The sequence below is a fragment of the Barbus barbus genome, assembly GCF_936440315.1.
Source record: "Barbus barbus genome assembly, chromosome: 10".
Lineage (NCBI taxonomy): Eukaryota > Metazoa > Chordata > Actinopteri > Cypriniformes > Cyprinidae > Barbus > Barbus barbus.
In genome coordinates, this window is record NC_136738.1 from 14,175,667 (window position 1) to 14,199,222 (window position 23,556).

At 37.3% G+C, this 23,556-nt stretch overlaps 2 protein-coding genes across 7 annotated transcripts in view; one reads left to right on the top strand and one right to left on the bottom strand.

Moving 5' to 3' along the window:
- The window catches only part of LOC306875973 (uncharacterized protein), a 28,798-nt gene extending 10,958 nt beyond the window's left edge, over nt 1-17,840 (top strand). Inside the window, exons 2-3 of the mRNA XM_079426827.1 lie at nt 13,923-14,119; nt 14,532-17,840. Coding sequence (XP_079282953.1) covers nt 14,545-16,731 — 2,187 coding nt within the window. The 5' untranslated portion in view covers nt 13,923-14,119; nt 14,532-14,544 and the 3' untranslated portion in view covers nt 16,732-17,840. The remainder of the gene's footprint in view (nt 1-13,922; nt 14,120-14,531) is intronic.
- LOC306875975 (uncharacterized protein) lies at nt 17,632-21,277 on the bottom strand. 6 transcript variants are annotated; one of them, XM_079426830.1, is made up of 10 exons: nt 21,137-21,277; nt 20,825-21,032; nt 20,558-20,662; nt 20,362-20,409; nt 20,181-20,252; nt 19,901-20,029; nt 19,390-19,515; nt 19,161-19,289; nt 18,682-18,728; nt 17,632-18,455 (listed from the first exon to the last, which is right to left on the bottom strand). In XM_079426830.1, the coding sequence occupies exons 2-10, from the start codon at nt 20,840-20,842 to the stop codon at nt 18,437-18,439; spliced, it is 693 nt and encodes a 230-aa protein (XP_079282956.1). In that variant the 5' UTR covers nt 20,843-21,032; nt 21,137-21,277; the 3' UTR covers nt 17,632-18,436. The 6 variants fall into 6 exon arrangements, 4 of the variants coding, with proteins under 4 accessions (XP_079282956.1, XP_079282955.1, XP_079282957.1 ...); XM_079426829.1 differs by having other exon boundaries at nt 20,558-20,667; XR_013784788.1 differs by having other exon boundaries at nt 17,634-18,455; nt 18,682-18,765; nt 20,558-20,667.
- Between the last annotated feature and the right edge of the window lie 2,279 nt (nt 21,278-23,556).

The following is a 23,556-nucleotide window of genomic DNA, read 5'->3' on the forward strand; positions in this document are numbered from 1 at the left end:
TATAACAAATCTATACCTGTCACACACACACACACACACACACACGCATAATGCCCTCATGACTTTTGTCTCAGTCACCCTGTTTGAAGAAAAAATGATTGGTGGGTGTTGATTGGTGGGTGTTGATTGGTGGGTACGTCGTATGCTCATGTGACCCATTTAAATGATGCTCACCGAAACTCTCCAGACATCAGTATGACATGCAACAGTTATCATCAGTCTGGTGATAGCAATGAGGATTTGGTTAGTGACGCACCATAGCAAGAGGTTCCAAATGGAGTGTAACATCTTTATTAGGACTCAAATTTCTGACTGCTTTCATTTCTGACCTTCGACATTGTGAAGTTTGTATTTAGTTTATACTATAAAGAATAATAATGCATTTCAGACTATGTCAGCATCCATGTTACAAAATAAACCACATTAGTTATCAATTAAAATAACTTGGAATTTCCTCCATCGTTATTCCAGTCTTCAGTGACACGTGATCCTCCAGAAAGCATTCTAATTTGCTGATTTCGTGCTCAAGAAACATTTCTCATTATTATCAATGCTGAAAACTGTTTAATAGTACAGTGGTTTAATAGTACATTACAACGGTAATGCATTTTTCTTTCTGGATTTTTTTTTTTTATGAATAGAAAGTAAAAAAAAATAAACATTTATTTGAAAGAGAAATAGTTAATAGTTAGTTCATAAAAATATATATTTTACCATATTATTCACTGATGTCCTAACAGTTTATACTTAAGTTTTGGAATACTTTTTTATACTGAAATAACTTTGGAGAAAACGGCTGCCTTACAATCTTAAACAAACATTAAACATGCACAGACAGAATTATGAAGACAAGAGAGTGCCACAGATGCCTTCAATGCCCTGTGTAAATCCCAGAGCCACCTGTCATCTCTTGAGTTTTATCTTTTTGCCTAAGCTAGAAAAATGTATCCTGGTTTTACAGTATGTGTGTGAAGAGAGAGAAACAGCCAAACTAAACAACTTACACATGCATATTATTTCTCATAACTGAAAATTGTGCAACTGCTGTGAAATTAAATATACACAGTTACACTATTTCCTAATCAAAACAATCATGGATCACATAATTAGAGAACAATTTCCAAAGTATATCTCAGATCTTCTATATCTATTCTGAAACGCAACAATTTTTTATCACCCTTTATTTTGAATATGCTGATTATATGATACGTTATTCTGAGAAAGGAGGAAGTTGGACGTGTAGATGCTCTGTTTTTCTGCACTGGAGCTGAAACATGGATTTCGGTGGACAGACACGACCATTCAGACAAACACAGGAAAGGAGCCACCCTGAGACAGCGACCCCAGACGTGTCTAAAAAATGTGTGTCTGTGTAGACTTTGGCTAATTTCATTGTCAGTTCAGCTAATTTAATCAGAGAGTACTCTACAACTGTTCAAGAATGCCAAGGTCATGGGTTCCATGCCTAAGGAGCAAATGGACAGACACAATATATACCCTGAATGCACTGTAAGTCACTTTGCATAAAAGCATCTGCCAAATTCATGTGTAAATGTGAAATGAACAGGCCCTGCAGTCTAGTTTATGCTGATGATAAACTTTAATTTCTAGTCCAATAATGGTTTTACCTTTTTTAAATTTCTGTTTGTATTTTATTTCTGTGAAACTTAAGCAAAAACATTTGAAGTTGCAACAACTATAAAGACATTTTATCAGAGACAGAGACAGAATGACAGGGCAAGAACAGAAAGGAAGAGTGAGAAAATAAGATAAGAAGTGGAGAGAGAGAGTGTGGGGAAATTGAGAGAAAGATGGATAGTGTTTTTCATGTTGTTAGTTTGTCACATCCTATGATAACATTGTTTTCTGCAGTGGTCCAATGGTGGGATGAAATCATATTTTGAAGCCGAGCATCTAAATGGCGATCAGCCTCTTTTCCTTGTATATCCTCTACTACTCCTTTGATCCTTCTCCATCCGTTCTTTATATTCTCTTTAATAATCTCTCTGAGATCGACGGTATTGCCGGCGATACCAGCTCGGTTTTTTAAAGATCAGTGCAAAATACACAAAAAATACTCTTATTTTGGTCACACAAATAAGTGTTGTACATCAATCGAAACTGTTAAGTGTGTACACGCAAGTGTTTGTGTACACTCACAATTAGAACAAAACTTTGTGGTTTTGGGGAAAAAAAAGAAAACAAACTGGGTGTGCTCTTTGTCTTCTCCATCTTCGCGAACTGCTTTTTGAAACACATCACTAAAATGAGCTGTAACTCAGCAAATACTCAACACAGAAACATGGGAGTTATCTCTATAGAAAGTCTGAAGTGTCTACTTTCAAGTAAGTCTTATCGAAAACAAACATTTTGTCTTCATATGTAAATGATGAAAGCCGCGTGCACATGGAGACGCCCAACATAAACAAAGCAAGATTGTTCAATGCGGCTACTGTTAGTTTCTGCAAGAAGACGTACTAAGTAAAGGCTGGATTTCCCTCAAAAATTCCCTCAAGAGCTTATTTCAGCTACATTCTGTCTTCTTGACAAGATGGCGCCGCTGATGGCAGCTATTGTGCGTTGCTCTCCAGTGTTTGTACTGTTTTTGTTTGTTTTTCCTGTTTTTGTTTTTCAAATACGATCAGTTTTACCAGGGATGACCTGCTGAACATTCGGCAGAACACACCACAAAATCTTTTACCGGATTTAGATTTTTCGGACGTTTTGCTGGACATTGTAGTTGGCGGAGCCATAGCTCTGGTCAAACGCTACAGGAGGCATAGGCGGAGGAAGCGAGACGGCGTGCTCATGAAGCTTCGACAGCGCAGATTTCGAATGGCGTTGCCTAGCATCCATCTGGCGAATCTCCGCTCTCTACCCAACAAAACGGACAAGCTCTTTCTGCTCTCCCAGGACAAATAAGGATTTTTCAAACTCTGCTGCTCTGTGTTTCACGGAAACCTGGCTAAATGGTGACATACCGGACAGTGTACTACATCTGCCTAATTGCCAGCTGATCAGAGCAGATTGCAACGTAGAATCAACAGGGAAATCGCGGCGGCGGGACATGCTTTTACATCAATGAGAGGTGGTGTACAGATGTAACTGTGCTAAAGAAGATGTGCTGTTCAGATCTAGAAACGCTCTTCATTAACTGCAAGCCGTTCTATTCGCCGCGGGAGTTCTGCTCGTTCATTCTCGTGAGTGTCTACACTCCACCATCATCCCCGTCCCAAAGAAACCCAAAATTACAGGACTTAATGACGTCTGTAGCCATGAAATCATTTGAAAGACTGGTTTTGGCTTATCTGAAGGACATCACCGGACCCTTACTGCAGTTTGCCTACAGAGCAAACAGGTCTGTGGATGATGCAGTCAACATGGGACTGCACTTCACCCTGCAGCATCTTGACAGACCAGGGACTTATGTGAGGATCCTGTTTGTGGACTTCAGCTCCGCTTTTAACACCATCATCACGGAAACCCTTCAGAATAAACTAACCCAGCTCTCCGTCCCCACCTCCGTCTGTCAGTGGATCACCAGCTTCCTGACAGACAGACAGCAGTTAGTAAAGCTTGGTAAATTTACATCCGGCACTCGTACCATCAGCACTGGAGCTCCTCAGGGCTGAGTACTCTCCCCACTGCTATTCTCTCTCTACACCAACGACTGCACCTCTAAAGACCCCTCTGTCAAGCTCCTGAAGTTTGCAGACGACACCACACTGATCGGCCTCATCCAGGACGGTGACGAGTCTGCTTACAGACAGGAGGTTAAGGAGCTGGCTGTCTGGTGCAGTCTTAACAACCTGGAGCTTAACACGCTCAAAACTGTGGAGATGATTGTGGACTTCAGGAGAAACCCCCCTGCTCTCCCCCCACTCACCATCATGAACAGCACTGTGACTGCAGTGGAGTCATTCAGATTCCTGGGCACCACCATCTCTCAGGACCTGAAGTAGGATATTCACATAGACTCCATTATCAGAAAGGCCCAGCAGAGGTTGTACTTTCTTCGCCAGCTGAGGAAGTTCAACCTGCCACAGGAGCTGCTGAAACAATTCTACTCCGCCATCATTGAATCCATCCTCTGCACTTCAATAACTGTCTGGTTCAGCTCAGCTACCAAATCTGACCTCAGAAGACTACGGAGAGTAGTCCGGACTGCTGAGCGAATCATTGATACAACCCTCCCCACTCTCCAAGAGCTGTACTTATCCAGAGTGAGCAAAAGGGCTGGTAAAATCACTCTGGACCCCTCACATCCAGCACACTACACCCTCTTTGAACTGTTACCGTCTGGTCGACGCTACAGAGCTCTGAGCACCTGAACGACCAGACACAGGAACAGTTTCTTCCCTCAGGCAATCCATCTCATGAACACTCAACAATAAACGTGGAACACACAACTATAATACATTATCCATTCACCACACTCACTTATTTTATTTTTATTTTCTCATTTCTAATTTGCACATACTTGACCTGTACATACATAATTGTCTATATTATATATTGTGTTTTTGCTGTTTTGTACATTGCCTATTTGGATATTTGTATATTATTCTTTTATTACCTGTGTCCTGTCCTGTTGCTGTCTTTCTGTTGCACTGTGGAGCTTCTGTCACTACAACAAATTCCTTGTATGTGTAAACATACTTGGCCAATAAAGCTCATTCTGATTCTGATTCTGATTTTTTTCCCCAAAAACTTACTAACCACGCATAATATTTTTTTCCTAAAAAATGCAAACATGTACATCCATCTTGGTCCCATAATATTATAGCACAGTTTGTGCTGAATACCAAAAAATTACATGTTGGTCAATAGTATGTTTTCAGTAGCTGAAATAAGCACAAATATCAGGGCATGTCAAAACACCTCAAGGGCTCCAAAATCACCTCAGACCCCAGAGGGTTAATAATGGTCCTTGCTAAGACAAACATCACTGTTACTACAACTCATATTTAGTATTTGGGGTTTGTTCAAAAAAGCGATAATGACTCTATTCACAATCGCTTCCACACTGGTCTCAGTGGTCACACTGCAACTTCCAGTCCTGCACAGTGAAAGAAACTGAGAAAGTTGAGTACAAAATGAAATCTTGAGAAAGTCTCACACATCAGGACAGAGCAAAATTGATGCAAAATCTTCTGGAACCAATCATCACATTGTTGTGCTTTAATGTGCTTAAATGTTATGATTAAGTTATGTTTAAGTTATGTTTAAATTATGTTTATGTTAATAGTAGGTCTATATATACTTTATTATAATATAATATAATTAGTTGTGTTAGACTGTTATTAGAAATATGACAGAAAAGGTTTGTTATTGCTATGAGAATATACGATGCCAGAAGCTTATGTGCATTGACTTGCACAATATATATATATATTTTTTCCATACTATGGAAGTCAGTGGCTACTGTCAACTGTTTTGTTTACCCACATTCTTTAGAGTATCTTTTGTGCTCAGAAGAAAGAAACTCGGTTTTGGAAGAAGTGGAAGGTGAGTAAATTGACAGAATTGTCATTTATGGGTGAGCAATACCATTAAACCCCCACTAAAAGCCACTTAAACCACAAATGTAAAACATTCTACGGCTTTTTATTATCGTATGCAGTCAGTGTCTCTATAGTGACTGACATGTCCACAGTTTTCCCACAGACCTCGACTCCATCATTGTTGCCATTCACTACTTTCTCCTGTTTATTCTGTTCCTCATTCACCCCCCTTCTCTACATTTTGTCTCCTCATCTTTTGCTTCATCCATTGTTTTAACAGCATCTCAGCATTGGCTCCCTAGAGTGACCAGTGCTACGCTTACAGGAAGTCCAGCGTCTGCTTCCTGTCAGGTTGAAGAGAACAATCAATCATTTCCTCCTTTGACCTTTACAAATACATTTTGCCAGTTTATATGCTTGCGTGTTTATAGTAGTTTGTACATAACAAGGGCTACAGAACATTTAGACATGTGAACCAGATTTCTTGACCGTTTACAAGTGGTTCTTATTGTACTTGGTGACCACTGTTTCCTTTTTTTCTGTTGAACAGCAGTCAGCACAGATCTATAAGTGCACCTCGATAATAAGCAGGGTGATAGGTCACGGACTGACTGATAAAGTGTCCTAATTTGGGTAAACGATAATCATTCAGTTTGCCAAAAAAAAAAAAAAAAAAAAAATTAAATATTAATGTCACGAATCCTGCCCGTGGTCTTCTGTCTGCTCACCACCAGAGGTTGCCTTCTGATTATATTGACTCTCACACTACACAGACTTCCACATGCCACCACAGACTACATTTCCCATGCTCTATTTCACCAACCACACGCTCACCTGTAGCCAGTTACACACACTATATAACACCCACTCAGATCCTTCTCAAATCGCTGTGTATTGTTTAGTGTTTATCGCTCTCCTGATAGCTACATTGCGGAGCCAGTCTAGTTTCTCCAGTCATAGTTCCCAGTCATATCTAGTCTTGTTCCTTGCCTAATTTCCTGTGTTTAGATCCTAGCCTGTGTATCTCAATTCTGTTTTTCCCTGCCTACTCTGGATTTTGCTTGTTCTGGATTACCCCTGTCATCGCGCCCTGTTTGGATACAGTTTGCCCCTTGTCTAGACTATAGCCTGTCTGTTGGATTTCCCATTTGCCTCGCCCTCTGGATTACGTTTGCCGTCGACTGCCATATCTATTTGCTGGTGTTCGACCCCCTGCCTGTATGATATAATATATAATATATTTGCAATAAGAAATATATTATTTATTATGCCTGTAAAAAAAATAGTTTACTTCTGTAGCACCACAGAAACCATATAAATTGAATCTGAAGTTTTCAGAATGTCACTCTAAATTAAGAAAAGTATGAGAGCCATAAGACCCACCAAGTACTTTCAAGGTTCACACACACATATACTCTCTAACAATAAATAATTCAAAAGACATTCAGATATATTATTAAAAAATAAATAACGCAATACTTTTATTGTTTATCAGTTATTTTGGTGAAACAAAATTAATATGAAAATTTTATTTATTGGTTAAAATAGCAGTTTTAATAGGGTTAAACTCATGACTGGAAAGACTAAATACCATAACTTAATAAGGAAAAATATTTGAATGGCTATTATGTGTCTCCTTACTGATTGGTTTACCAAACCATATTCACTAAAACAATAGAAGTAAATACTTGGTGTTGTGAGTCATAAGTTTCTCAAGAGAACTTTCAGAGAATGGTTTCTCTTGCCTTGATTTTAAAACTGACTCCTTTTATCTGACCAATATTAATTTAGTGATATTAATGCAATGTGAATGACTCAAACAACAGAATGTTGAAGCACTGGTTTAAATAGTCGGCTGCCACACTTTTCGGCAGTTCGTGCTTTTGAACCCTTTGTGGCACTAACTTCCATAGGAAATCACTTGTTCATTAGACGTTTCGAATTTCAATTTGAGGAAAGGGAAGCTTGTATCTGCTTGTACGTATGCCTGCTGGAACTCGGGTTCCTTGTCTTTCATTCTTTCTCATGCATGGAGTCTGTTTTCCCAAAGGAGGTTACTCACATCGTTCTGGTATTTGTCTCTAATACATTACTCTAGTAATGGAATAATCAGGGATGGAGAGCTTTCTTCCTTTACTTTTTTTTTTTTGGCTCTTATTTTATGTTTTGTATTTTATTACAATTTTACAGAATGCTGTTGTTCCGCATATCAGCAAGCTGTGAACAACACAAACAGCACAATTGCTAGTGTCATATTGCTTTTATTCAACTCTTAAATTAGAAGTTAATACAGTATTGAGCAACTTACATTTTAAACACAATTTTGCCATTTATTTTGTCTGTTTTTACTTTGCAAAAATAAATAAATAAATATTTCCATAGGAAATCAAATCAAAATCGACAGTCCCTTTCTCCAAACAGCAGACAGTAGTGGTGTTTCACTCTTGAATGAATCAATAGCCCCTTTCACACATACAGATTTTACTGGTAAATTACCAGACCGTGTGTGAACAGGACCTTTTCAAAAATACCGGTAAATTCGTTCCGGCAATTTACCGGTATGAGAAGTCGCAACATTATCAGTAAATTACCAATGACCTCTTCTGTGTAAATGCAGAACGAGATTACCAGAACGAGCATGTACAAGTTCAGAATGCGCTGATGTAAGACATCTACTCTGAGCCAATTTAACGGCTCTGGGCCAATCATAACATTCTGACGCAGATGACGCATTTACTCTATGCTGTGTAGTTCATTTTGAAGATGTCTAATACGATGTCTCTGGGCTGTGTGAAATGAGTATGTCCAAATTCTTAGTACTCATAAAATAGTAAGCGAAAAGGTCCCAAATGACCTACTTCTGGTGAGATTCTGAAGTATGCATCCAATAGATACTTTATTATCCCATGCATGAGGCTACGAGAGAGTGTTTGTGAATAGGTGTGTTTGACTTTAGCTGGATTTAACCAACCACCAAGAACGTTCACTTGCAGTCAGGGTGGAGTTGAAAAGGGAAGTCATCAAGTCGGACACTTTCTGCTTCCGGTAGTGATGCTCACACACGTTTGCCTATTTTATCATAAGTGAACTGGATTAGATGCAATCAGGGCCATTTCTAGTTTTTTTTTTTTTTTTATCAGTGCCCATAATAAAAGTGTCCACATTTTTAAAAAAAATTTCATATGCATATAAATAATCTTTACCTGCAGCACAGATTCATTCACAAGCCACACACAAATATCTGCTGAAAAACATTAGAATAAATGTCCAAGTTCTGTTTTCTAAAATGGATTGTGGGTAAATATTGACCTCATCAGACACACATTTTATTTTCTGTCTTATAAAGTATGTGAGAAAACAAATCAGTGCATGAGTCAACTGTTCAAATGAATCAAACTGAACTACACACAATTTCAGACCTTTTTGCAAAGGTCTTTTTTCAAATTAAAGAGTTAGTTCATCCAAAAATGAAAATTAGGCCATGTTTTACTCACTCTCAAAGCATCCTAGGTGTATATGACTTTCTTCTTTCAGACAAATCCAATGGTAGTTATATTAATAAGTATTCTGGCTCTTCCAAGCATTATAATGAGAGTAGGCGGGTGTTTTTGTTCAACAGTCCAAAAGTGGTCAAATAAACATGCGCATCTGTAATAGAACGTGCCTCACAAGGCTCTGGGGGGTGAATAAAGGCCTCCTATAGTGAATTGATGCATTTTTGTAAGAAAAATATCATATTTAAAACACTTTTTTCTCACTTCTGCTGACTGTCATACGTGCAAGGATGACGTAGGACGTACAGAACTGTTCATTTGAACAGTTGACTCATGCACTGATTTTCTCACATAATTTATAAGACAGAAAATAAAATGCTTGTCTGATGAGGTCGATATTCACCAACAATCCATTTTAGGAAACAAAACTTGGACATTTATTGTAATGTTTTTAAATTTTCAGTTTTGGTTGAACTAACCCTTTAACAGCTGATAGAAAACATATGATTTCTGAAATATTGGGTTTATTTAGGATTCATCAGTGATAAAATACAGGGGCACAGTAGTATTTCACTGGGGCTCATGTCTGAGTAAAAAGAGTCTCATGAATGCCCCCAGATGCAATATTTATCAAATACACAAATGTTTCAGAAGTTTTCATTAAGCAACAGAAACATTTTTCCTTCGATACAAGGCGTAAATTACGGGGAGGGTTGAGGGTTGTCCCCCCTAAAAATATCATTACAAACCACTCTGTGTATTAATATAATGGCCATATACTTAAAATAATTGTGTATGTAGTAAAACAATATAAACGCAAAAACGCGTTTTAAGTTTAGAAACGTTTTGAGTTGGATTTTTCTATGAGTGATTATAAGGTTAGCTTGTTGGATAGTAAGTCACCTACTACAACTAAAGTCTGGAATACACTACGCGATTTTTAAAATCCAAACAGATTACACTAGGCATCATACACTTAACGATTTTGTAAATAGTGACAGGAAAACTGGCCATCATACACTAAACAACTGAGGATGACACACTAGCAGACTTGAGACGCTTGATAAATGAAAACAATATGTGTTCTAAAATCGGCTGAAAATATCATGTTTGATATCCTCTGACTGGGTTTTAAGAAAGTCTGAAGCTAAAAAAATCTAAGTCTGTGACCATCATACACTACGCGATCTGGGAATCTGTAAACTCTAATTTGCAAATGGCTCTAACTTTCAGCAGCTAGCGTCGACTTCTCCAGACCGTAATCAGCAGAAAATAAGCTTGTGTGTGAACTGATATTAGGCTAATATAACCTAAAATACTATGTGGAGGACACAAAATAATTTAATAAATATAATATGACCATTTTATGTTTATTGCCCCCCCCCTACTGTTAGATTAAATTTATTTATTATTTTATATGGTATAGATCACAGTAATGTAGTGCTGGTACCTTTTTAAGTCAGACAAAATGTCTAATGCATCATTAGTGAGTGGCTATATTGTTATCGCACGTTTCATATCAGTAGGGTCAGTTAAGCACATTGGTCCGAGAATCCGGCATATCAGCAGGTCAACAGAGGTGAGGGTGTGTAAAATCTGTCTAGAGGAAAAACGGAGAAGGCCAGGTCTTTTACCTCCGTCCAAAATCAACATTTGTTCCTGTCGCATACACAATTGCAACTGGGCAGAGCCGGCCGTCACACCCATCGAGGTGTTCTTTATGGCCACAACCGGTCGACCAGCACAATGACCTCAGTGCAGTTACCTGCTCCATACTCCCATAAACACACCACACGTAATCATGCGAACGCACACACTAATCAGGAGTTTAGGTTGGCTCGGACTGATGTCCGCTTGGGTGAGTGAAAAACTCAGTGTGTATAAACTGTGATCGCTGAGAACAGTTTGTGTGTACATGGAGGGAAGTGAAGAGAATGCTTTGTGTATTCGGATAAATTAATTAAACAATCGTTGGAAAGGGTCGAAAATATAATTCCCAGAGGAAGTGAGGCTCAGTTCAGGAATAATGAGGAGAAATGAAGAGATATGCTGGAGGTGTGAACAGGGCTGAGAGTTCATAAGAATGAACGCCCATTATGTTTCAAAACTTCAAGTTTAAAGGTTTAAAAATATATATATGATAGGTACCCTTTTTCCTTAATGTCCAGAAGCAGGATAAATATGATCTTGGCTATTTGAAGCTTTTAATTTCTGTGGAGAGTTTTAAATAAAATCTGTACTATTTCATTGTGACTTCACCCTTCGGTGTCTTTTTAAATGATAATTCTATTTAAATCATCCTTCCTTAGCATCCTCATCCTCTTTAGCAATGAAGAACTGCTGAAGTCTGCATTCATTCATCTGTAGGAGATTTGTTATGTTAGACAGAGTAAAAAATTGCTTTGACTTAAATTCAAATGGTTGTATCTCTGTATGACACATGAATATTGTTAGGGAAATATAATTTTCAGGCTTCATTTAGTAATCTTCAAGCATACTTAATTTTCTCTCTAGGCTGGACTGTGTGTGTATTATTAGGTACTGTACTGTACCTAAAGTGCATTGGTTTCGAATGCATAATTCAACTTTACAGTGCCCCAAAAAAGCATTTTAAGTCTGGCTTGTCAAAGATGTATCAGTGTAATTAAATACATTTTATAAAACATCCGACAAAGTGTCATTTGCAAACAAATGGTGCCAGACTGCGAAGACTTATATGACTTTTTGAAGAGTTTATAACTGTTTATTTATTTATTTTAGAAAAGTAAATACATCAAATTTCATTACATCTAAGCATAAATTGGTCTTTTAAGGGAGAACAGGAAATGTATTGTGAGCCGATTAGCATTTGTTAGTTGTGTTACAGCTTCATGAGTGTCTGCTGCATTGGCACAATGTGAGCTCAGGCCTGACTGCACATGCTCCATAGGCTCAATGCTCTAGAATGACATCATGTCTTTCTGTGTCATCCTATCACTATTCATGTGGCTGATCCTGCCAGTGTCTACTATATCAACACACAAACCCCTCGAGGGCACAATTACCAGGGTCCGAAATGCAGGGTATACCATCACCATGAAGTCAATGAAATATTATATAGCATCCAGTTTGATATTAATATATATTTTTAATGAATTAAAAAGATGGGTTAATGTATGCAAAATTAGAATATTATTTTCTTCCTAACGTAAATGACATTATTACTATTGCATTGATATAATTCTATCTAGTTCCACTTTTTATTTTTCCTCTATATACACAAATTTATGAAAGAGAAACATCAATTTTTAAGGTACAGTTTTCTTTCCTGTGCTGACATGAAATAATAAATTAAACAGAAAATATATTTAGTTTTAACCGAAGACACTTTTTTGACATGCAGCATACTATAATCAACGGGAGATTGATTAATAGTGAGAGGGTAACATAGAACAAAACTTGTTACAATTTTGATGACAGATTTGGCATCATAATTTCATTAAATGATGACACGTTTAAAAGATTTATTTTGATATAGCCTTTCACACACACACAACATAAGTGACACAGACTTCAGTCTTCTATTAAGCGGTTATTTAATTATGCTCTTCTCTTTATCTTGATGTTTAGTCCTAATGTACACAGCAACCAGTCAAATGTTTATGAGAGATACTCTGCAGAATGGGGAAATTAATTGTGTAACTTGGAATAAACTCTCCGTCAATGTGGCATAAAACATTGCCCATTGACTGTCAGTCATATTGTTTTCCCTTCGAAAATTGTAGCCCAAACTGTTTCCCCTGACAACAATAATTCAACAGTTTAGATAAGTGCTAAACAATCCCAAACTTTAAATAAACCATTCCACTGTCTTAGGATTGCTACAGCATGGAAAACAGCGTTTTTGTCGTCTCTGAGATACATTTTCTGTCTTTTAACTACTGGGTTTTGTGTACTGTTCAAAATCTTGGTGTGAACCAACACTGACAAGAATGTGTCTGGCCAATGATTCAGTTGCGCAGGAAATTTTTTTAACAGGGTATTGTTGAAGTTTATCCATGTGTGTATGTGTGTTTGAGATTCCTGGCCGATATCATAAATATGCCACTGCACGGTTGCCCCGTTATAACAAAACCATTAAACTTTATACATCCAACACCCAGCTTTCCTGCATGTGTGTGTTTGCCCAAATGCTTTATTATCACCATTTCCTAAGGCTGTCTCCCTTGTGAAATATCACTGTTGTTGTAAGGTCCTTTGGCTCCAATACACCACCAACTTTTTGTTGAAGATTTGTGGGTGGTTAATTTACTGTGTGTATCCCACTACAGTGAAATGCAAACACTGAAATACCAAAATGCTGCTCCACCTAATATGAGACGCCATGTCATGAAGTCTATGTCACAGTTTCCCAATACCCACTGATGTACAACACATGAATCTTAAAACAGTACCTATTTTATACTGTCTGTTTGGGTAAACATTCATTTCAATATATGATATATATATATATATATATATATATATATATAGGCCTACTGTACACTTGTAAGACGTGTCTTATGTTAACTAATGCTACATTTCTTTGATACAATAAAAACCATTCTTGGATATATTCTGGTTGTCTAACTTTGTGGAATGTACCTATTTTAATATTTAAATGATGAAATCAATATATAATATAAAAATTCATACTATATGTATTTATATTATCAAAAGAACAGGACGTTTCACAATCACAAATTGGTTTTCATCATCTGATGTATCCTTACTGCATGTCATGATCAAGTAGGCCATTGTTGTGGACCTCATGCCCCAATTTTATTTCACTTCTTTTAAATGTGTACTTTTGGTTCGGGCCTGTGGATGGTGTCCTGTCCCTCTGGCTGCGGGTCTGTTGATCCTATTGTCTTCTGCATCAACACTCGTGGTCTGGTGCATAAAGGGCATCTGGTTAGCAGCTTAGACTCTACAGCAGGCATGAAAAGCAGCCATCATAGCCCATTCGCTCACATCTGCTCAGTGGTGCGACAAGGACGAGGACTGAGTCTGGGTGACTGGGGGAGAGGAGTTCAATTCGCCTCACAGGCCCCAGGAGCAACAGACTGAACTGGACTGCACTGGACCCGCCACTGTGCAAAGGTGACCATTTAGGCTCAGTTCACTTTGGCTTTCCTTTTAATGCAATAGTTTTTTGGGGTTTTTTGTCCAGTTTTGTTTTAATGTCTAAGATGGCTTAAATTGTTGAATGATGTGAGTCTGTTGGTGATGTGGTTTTGTTAATGGCATATCTAAGTCTTACAGTTGTTTTCTGGTCCTGTTTGTAAATGGTCAGTTCAGTCTAGTTTTGTTTATCAAGAAGTTTACTGATTAATGAGAAGGTTCATTTGGAAAATATTTTTCGTAATATCTTAACAATAAATTTATTATGAAATCTCTGTATATAAAAAATTCAACCGCAAGGGTATATGATATGTCAGGTTTATTTAGTAAGTAAAATACTCTTGGACCATCTTGTTTCTCCCTAATTCCCATTTGTCTTTCTTGTACACAGCTAATACACAACCATGGGAGACTGGAGCTTCTTGGGTAATATTTTGGAGGAAGTAAATGAACACTCCACTGTGATTGGCCGTGTTTGGCTCACAGTTCTGTTCATTTTCCGCATTTTAATTCTGGGCACGGCAGCAGAGTTTGTCTGGGGAGACGAGCAGTCTGATTACGTATGTAACACTCAGCAGCCAGGTTGCGAGAATGTGTGTTACGATGAGGCCTTTCCAATCTCACATATCCGTCTATGGGTGTTACAAATCATTTTTGTATCCACACCTTCACTTGTATACGTCGGTCATGCTGTCCATTACATCCACATGGAGGAAAAGCGAAAGGAGCGTGAAGAAGCCGAGTTGAGTCACCAACAGGAAATGGGCGAGGAGCGTCTTCCACATCCAGATCAGGGAAGTGTTCACACCACCAAGGAAACCAGCTCGAAAGGTACCAAAAAGTTCAGACTCGAGGGCACTCTGCTTTTCACCTACATATGCCATATCATCTTCAAAGCTATTTTTGAAGTAGGCTTCGTAGTTGGACAGTACTTCCTCTATGGCTTCCGCATCCTGCCGCTGTACAAGTGCAGTCGTTGGCCGTGCCCCAACACAGTGGACTGCTACGTCTCCCGGCCCACTGAAAAGACCATCTTTATCCTTTTTATGCTTGCAGTTGCTTGTGTTTCACTGTTCCTTAACTTTGTGGAGATCAGCCACCTCGCTTTAAAGAAGATCCGATTTGTATTCCAGCGACCAGCTCCAGCGCAGTTGGAGCCTCTTGGACCACCTGAGAGGAGCTTACCATTTCTTCCGACCACCCCAGTCCAAAAAACCAAGGGTTACAGGCGCCTTGAAGAGGAGAAGAAAGACGAGGTGGCGCACATATATCCACTAGCTGAGGTCGGTATAGAAGAGGGCCAGTTCTTCTCACCTCAGCTGGAGAAGGAGCAGAAAAGGAGTCAGGAGGTGGATATGCTAACAACGCCACCTGTAGAGACAATCATATGCGATGAGACTCAACCCTCCTTCATTCAGGTCACAGAGACACTACCAAAGCTTCCACCAGAAGAACCACTTCGGGAAAGAGATGAGGTAGACAGCATAAAGTCTCCGACAGCTTTACCAGAAGTACTGGTGGAGCGTTCAAAAGGGGAGAGTGTGGAAGAAACATATTTAATATCACTTGAAGAGAGTTTGGATATAGATCTAGGAGAACTGGCCTGTAGAGAGGTGACTGAGGAAAAGTCAACGAAAGAGAGTAGCTTAATAGAAGCTGAGAAAACACAAGAACAACAACTTTCAGGAGCTGAAGAAGTGAAGGAAACCTTACAGGAAATTGAGGAAAAAGAGCATAACACCTTTAAGGTCCAGGGGCTGAGGGAAGAAGGGAGTTTACCTGATGTGGTTGAGGAAGCGACAGCAGTTGAGGTGTCTGATGAAGAGACGGAACTTTGTGAAACTGAGCCTTTTGTAAATGAGGACATTTTGGAAAAAGCAAAAACTTTAGATGATGGTAAGATTACTGGAGATATGGACGTGTCTAAAATATCTGAAGGGGAGCAAGAGTCTGAGGCTTTAGGGGAGGTAGCAGGGTCAAATTTATCTGACATAGTGCCCATTGTGGATGAAGTAGATATGGGAAAGGGCAAAGCTAAGAGGTGTGTAGAAGATATGGAAGGGGATGGAGTTCAATGGGATGTAGTAGACTCAGAAGTGAGCAAAGCTTCAGAGGAAGTAGTAGATATAGGAAAGGGCGAATCTATAGAGGGTCTAGTGGATGTAGGAAGAAGTTGTGCTTTAGAAGATGTATTACAAACAGGTAAGAATGAAGCTTTAGAAAATCTAAATGAACTTAGACCTTTTGATACTGCAGTCAATAAAGGTGAGGAGGTTCTAGATAAAGATGTAGGACATGCTGTTGACACTGAACAGGTGGAAACTTTGGGAAAGGAGGAGGTATCCTTGAAGAAAGAGGATCCAGAGGAGGTCCAAGTCTTTAAGGAGTGTGATGGGTCAGGAAAAAAAGAGGATTCTGTGGAAACTGGAGGCCCAGAGAAGGAGGAGTGTTCTGAAGAAATGAAGGTCATGGAGGCCACAGAGGAGATGATGGATGTTTCACTTGTAGCTTTGGAACTAGAGGAAACCAGATCATTAAGTCGTCTCAGCAAAGGTAGCAGCAGAGCCAGGTCAGATGATCTTACAATATGATTAAACAAGCAAAATCTTGACATAGAAAAATCCCCAAATTCCCAAGTTTCACATTATCAGGTGAATCATTGAACAAGCATGTTTTCTTGATCATGGGTTTTCAAAATGTCATGAAATGCCCAAAGTATGATCATCCCTTACTGAGTGTATATACTTCATGAATAAAGGCCCATTAATACTGTATGAGAAAAAAATATTAGGAATTTCTTTGTAACCACCTAGGAGTTCTAGACAAGTTTGAAAACCCCTATTCTAGATGACGCTTTTTTTTTTACACACAAGTTCATCTAAAAAGAAAGGCAAAGGTACAAGAACAATAAAATATTTGTATAGATTATGGAAATAAATGACAATCTTCTATAAAAAAAAGTAGTAGCTTATTTCTCACAGTGAACATTTCTAAGGGCATACTTTCAAACATAATTGTAATATTATTTTTAGTCTTGCTTTTCAAAAAGTCCCTTTATTTATTCAATGTATTATACTGTATTGTACTGCTCCTATGTGGTGTAACTACAGAACATCTAGTTTACAGAAGCTGCAAGATAATCAGAGTGTGACATTCTGGATTTCTATCTGTCTATTGCTTTGACTATTTATGTTAATCTATACATTTGCCTATTATTGTTTTATGATTATCCTGGGGCATACTAATTGTGTTATTGTTTATAAATCTACAATCAATTTGTTTACAACATTGGCATTCCTTTTCAGTAACATCTGGACTTCTGATACAAATTTAATAATAAAAAATACAGAATATTGTAATTGAGAAGTGGTAGGGTTTGAATGCAGGTAGCAGGACTAATATTTATATGGACTGTATCACAAAAAATAAAACAAATGCGTGTAATACCTGTGTTTTTTTTTTTGGAAGACCCTAAATAAAGATACCACTGACTGATGACCAATTGTGCTGTTTGTATTCATATAATTTTTCACCTGTTCATGAACAACAACATCTGACAAAAAGTCAACAAAATGATTTTTTTAAAAGTGTAATAAAATAGTGTTTGCGGAAAAGGTATAAAAATACACATTACATTGTAAACTTGGACAAAAACAAAATACACATGCATGACCTCTAGTGGTCATACGCTGAAAGAACAACAACCAAACAGAAAATTTTAATATTAAGGTCAGGGACAGATGTGTGAAGACTCAAAACAACCCTTCTTCAAACCAACATGAAAAAACATGAAATGTGTCAAAATATTTTTGTTTAGTATCAGCGTGACATTGAGGGTGTTTGCAACATTAGACATATTTTGCAACCTTGACAAACAGGACCATAGTCATACATTTACAAAACCAGTGTCGACAGAGTGTCTGTTCACAAGATATGTTCTGTTCATGCCTCCATGGCCAACATGAAAACCACACAGTGTATTTATTTACATAAAACACCCACATACATAATTATTTAAATATGTAATAGCAGAAGTGCAGTCACAAAAAAGAGCAGTGTATTATGCATATCACACTGCAAAGACTATTTTCAATTCACTTAATTTTTAAAGAATTTTTGGAATGTCGAGTATTTCAAGTTTTACTACAGCAAGTGAATGTCCTGTGTTACCCATTGTCTGTGAAGGGTATTTGGTGGTTCATTCATGCTCCTATTTTATGACTGAGAGCTGTCATCTTGGTGGTATGGTGATGCCAAGGTGAGGATTTGATAATTAAGTCTTTCAAAAGATGCAGTTCAAATGATGATTGTCAACCTAAAAATGGAAAGAAAATATCCCGTCACTGAAAATAACCTTCTACTGCAAATAACTTTTCCTTCCCTATGCTTTCTTTGCTCCTCTTTCTATTTAAAGGAAGAATTTCATCTCGCCATTTCTTGTAAATCCACAGCTTATTGTACTTACAAGAAGGGACCACTGACACATTCAAGAGTAAAAGTAATTTTACTTAAAAATCACATACGTAAAATAAGCGCCTCACCTTTTTCCATCTGATCTATGTTGAGGCTTCTGTATCAAAATTAAATCCTAAAAAAAAAGAAAGTTAGATCATCTACAGGTACATCTAAAAAAAAAAAAATAGAATATCGTGAAAAAGTTCATTTTTTCTTGTTTATTAACTTATTTCAAAAAGTGAAACTTTCATACATTTTAGATTCATTACATATAAAATAAACATGAAAGTCAAAAATCCAGTATCTCAAAGTATTAATTAATATTAATACCCCAGCAACTTAAGACTGGTTTTGTGGTCCAGGGTAACATTTTATTGGAAGAGCCCCTTGATCCAGTCTTTGTAATATAAATCTTGATTTTTAAATTACATATGAAACAGTTTATCTCACCCTCATTTTGACCATTATAAAGGTTTTCTGCATATTTTACTTTTCATGTTTCTGCTATATAAATGTGCTACATGAGCAAACAAACATCTGTAGAAACATGATCTCAGTATGATACCTTTTCCTTAAGTAATGTCTTCATGATAAAGTCCATAATTGGAAGCATGCTGATCAGCTGCCCTTTTTTCCATTGTCTGTAAAGATTCAACAATTCAACTCTAGAGCATCCCTCTTGACACACTGAGGACTAAACGAAAAGAGAAATTAACAAAACAGTCAAATACACTTTCATATTCATATAATTTAAAAGTATGATCAGGTAATTAAGCTTTTTTCTCATCACTGACCTTTGGAAGTGACTGCAAAATATGAATCAACCACTGAAAATCTTTTAGAGCATCTTTCAGGCTCTGATCTTGATGTTCTCTGATGTTCAGAGCTTCCAGACTCCTGAATTTCTCAACAGTGGAAATCTGATGAGATACCAAGTTTTTAACAATAAATACATTATAACTAATATTTTTGATGTATCTGTAATAACTTTTCTGCAATTATATTACATTTCAAGAGATACAGCTGAGGCTGATTCACTATTTGTTGTTTTGAATGCATTCCATTTTTATCAGTAATAATTAGCTAAGATGAACCAAAGCGACTAATTACAGAAGCTAACTGGTCATCTTGTTTCATTTTCATATAAATGCACAGATCCATGACCTTAACACACAAATCATAAATTCCAATGCATTTGAAATTCTATGAAAATTTAATGGGTGTAGGCAGGGTTCAAAATGATGTGGTATTATTTTTTAAAATTCCAAATCCGTTTTTTTACATAAGATCTCGATTCACTATTACCTTGCCGATGTTGTTCTTATATTTTGTCCTCAAACATTTCAGCTCTTTATACCATCTGAAAATAAAACCTTTACATTCTTCTAAACTCAAGTCATCAACCATCCTAAAAGCTTGGGACTGCCCAGAAACCTGAAATATCAAATAGCAGAAGGAGTTATTCATCTTGACAAGAAGAATGACAATGTAGATAATCTCTCAATTGCTCATAATTTAGCTGTCAGGACAGAGATGATCTTATAATGGAATGAAAGTTTATAAGCAGAAACAGTGTGTAATCTACCTTTGCTGTGATTCTGTTTAACTCTGTTGCTAGGTCTATTATAATGCTGAAAGTGTCCAAGGTGTTTTGCCTCTGTGTGGATACAAAGACATAGACACATGCACGTGTAACTGCCATTCAAAACAAAGCATAATGAATTTATAGGCTGATTTAATTAGTAACTAAATCAATGTAAGTATACCTGTATACATTTTTCCTTTAATCCTAATGTATTCCTTAACCTGTTTACCTGTTAGAGAAAGTTTGGTTAAAATAAATCAGACAAGTTGTTTCAGCCCTCCTTGTCTGTTCATGTTTTTCATCAACAAACAAACAAAAAACTATGCACACATTCAGATAATACCAGTAGAAGTAGATGCTTCATGATGAAAACTTACTATTGTGGTAGACAACTCTGGCTTTGTGAATGGTTCAGACGTGCGATCATATTCTATGTTAACAGTCTTGCAAAGAATTTGAGTTTTCCATGTGGACATGACATCCTGTCCTTTAAAAATAAAGTCTCACATTAGCATGCAAATCTGCATATTGAATGAGAAAGTAAAGCCAATTGAATGACCGGTCATTGTTGACTTTAAACGATTAGGCTACACATATTTCCACATCACATACTCATTACTCTGTCTGTATATTTATTGACTTACCGTTCCTTGGCGAATCATGCATGCTCCGAATGGATTTGGACATAATCCCCATATTCTTATATCGTAGGATATTTCAGATAGACGACCGCTTGAGAAAAAATAGGCTACTGAACTGTTGTTGTTGCAGTATATTCACTGGATGCCTACTTCCCCCTATGGGCTTGAACATAAACTGTAATCACGTGATTTACGAGAACGGCTGTCTGATCTAGGAGGAAGCAGAATTAGTAAAAGTCATTTAATTAGTTAAACGTGACCACACTTTAAATAAATCGAGTAAGCGAATTAATAAAATCTTCTTAAAATGCTCACGTGTTAATAAGTCATGTTAACGATATAGGCTATTAGTTGTGTGATATCTTGATTTTCCTGCCGGAAGTCATGTGCAGGGATGGAGGAGGGGGAGATGTCGATTCCCAGGGTGGTTGGCAACAGCTGGACTGTGAATGGACAGGAGCGTGTGGAAGGAAGTGACGGATCAGGAAATGAACTAACGTTAGGAGAGATGGAAGTAGGTGGCGGGATATACGAAAGCTGGGAGTCGGTTAGGAATAATAAACGGAAAAAGAAAAGGAAAAACAAAACCGATGAAAGTGATTCAGACAGGGGATCAAATACGGAGGAGAAGCGGAGGGAGGAGTATGTAATTTTTGCAAAACTTATGGACGAAGGGGACTCGTTTGGAGGTATGAATCCAATTCAACTAACAAAATCGTTAAATAAGGAAATAGGTGAAATAAAGAGTGCTAAAGTACTAAGAAATTGAGCCCTGATGATTGTGTGTAAGGATGAGAAACAGCAAGGGAAAGCAATCAAAATGAACATAATCAACAGAAAGAAAGTGGAATGTTCCAAGACTTACAAGAAATTTACAAAATGAGTCATTACTGGGATTCCGGTAAACGTATCAGTTGATGATGTGAAGAGAAACATAACAAATGCTAGAGTAAATGAAGTTAGACGTCTTAAAATTAACAGAAATGGTAATATGCAGGATAGTCTATCGGTGATGATCAACTTTGATCAGGAAAAACTTCCAGAAAAAGTGTACATTGGCTTTATGTGCTATGACGTAAGATTGTATATTCCCCCTCCAATCAGATGTTTTAAATGTCAGAGATATGGGCATATAGCTGCGGTATGCAAGGGAAAGCAGAGATGTGGAAAATGTAGTGGAGAACATGAGTATGGAAAATGCCAGGAGGGTACAAAGCTGAAGTGTTGTAATTGTGGGGGGGAACACAGTGCCGCTTACAGAGGATGTGAAGTTAGTAAGAGGCAGACCGAAGTGCAACGAATCAAGGTTGTTCAGGGAATCAGTTATGCAGAAGCTGCAAAGAAAGTCTCAGGGAATGTGACAGTAGTTAAGCAATCAGAAATTATCAGGAAAGAAATTAATCAAGGAAAGAAATGTCAAGGATGTAATAAATTGAAGGAGGAAACTTTGATAGTGAAAAAGAATGATTTTGTAATGTTCATGGCAGAAATAATAAATTGCTCTGCACAGACAAAAAGTAGAAATGAAAGGATTAAAATAATTGTTAAATCTGCAGAGAGATATCTAGATGTTAAAGGGCTGCAATGGGAGACCGTAAGAGACTCCCTTACTGAAGAGACACAATCTTCTCAGGCATGTGTTGGATTTTCTTAATGTTACTGACCATACTACAGTGGAATGCAAGGAGTCTAATTGCAAATGGCCAAGAGCTTAAGAAATACATCGATATGTTAACAGTGAAACCTAATGTAATATGTATTCAGGAAACATGGTTAAAACCACAGTTGGATTATATAATAAATGGTTATAGTATAATTAGAAGAGATAGAGAATCTGGCAGAGGAGGAGGAGTAGCAACATTTATACAAAATGGGATGAAATATAAGGTAGAACAAATAAATAAAGAGTATGAATCAATCATAACTAAGATATGGACTGAAAGAGGGAGTATAGATATTGTTAATTATTATAATCCATGTGAAAAATTAAGTCAAGTTATTTTAGAAGCTGTTGTAGGTTATTTGCATGACAAAGTAGTGTGGTGTGGTGATTTTAATTCCTATAATACATTATGGGGAAGTAATAATACTGATGTGAATGGACAAATAATTGAAGAATTCATTGATGATAATCACTTGGTGTGTATTAATAATGGAGAGGGAACACGATATAACAGTATGCAAAATACAGAAACTGCACTTGACCTAACATTTGTGTCTTCTGTTATTGCAGGGATTACTACATGGAATGTAAACAAATATACTACAATAGGGAGTGATCATTATCCGTTAGTGACTACGGTTGGTACAAAAATATGTCATGAAAAAGAAAATAGAAGTCCTAGATGGAAGTTGGAGAAAGTAGATTGGGAAGTCTTTCGAGTAATTTGTGAAGATAGATGTATGATTCTGCAAGAAGAAAACCAGATGGACGTAAATATATTCAATAGTAAGTTAGTTAATGAAATAATTCAGTCGGCTGAACAAACTATACCTAAAACAACAGGAATAAGACATGTAAAGAATGTACCTTGGTGGAATGATGATTGTCAAGCAGCTATAAAAGTAAGGAATAAAGCATTTAAGAAACTTAAAAAGCAGCATTCTATGGAGGCTTTGATTCAGTATAAAAGCGCCCAGGCAGTAGTAAGGAAAACAATAAAAACACAAAAGCGTATTTTTTGGAAACAGTACTGTGATAGTATTGGAAGAACAGTACATCTGTCAGATGTATG

Excerpts from the sequence above, each read along its gene's own strand:
- LOC306875975 (XM_079426829.1), bottom strand. The coding sequence starts at position 20,876 with ATGGGGATTATGTCCAAATCCATTCGGAGCATGCATGATTCGCCAAGG. Across the intron at positions 19,516-19,900 it reads ATAAGAACAACATCGGCAAG|ATTTCCACTGTTGAGAAATT; the intron begins GTAATAGTGAAT and ends GTATCTCATCAG. Across the intron at positions 18,729-19,160 it reads AGACATTACTTAAGGAAAAG|GATTTAATTTTGATACAGAA; the intron begins GTATCATACTGA and ends CTTTTTTTTTAG.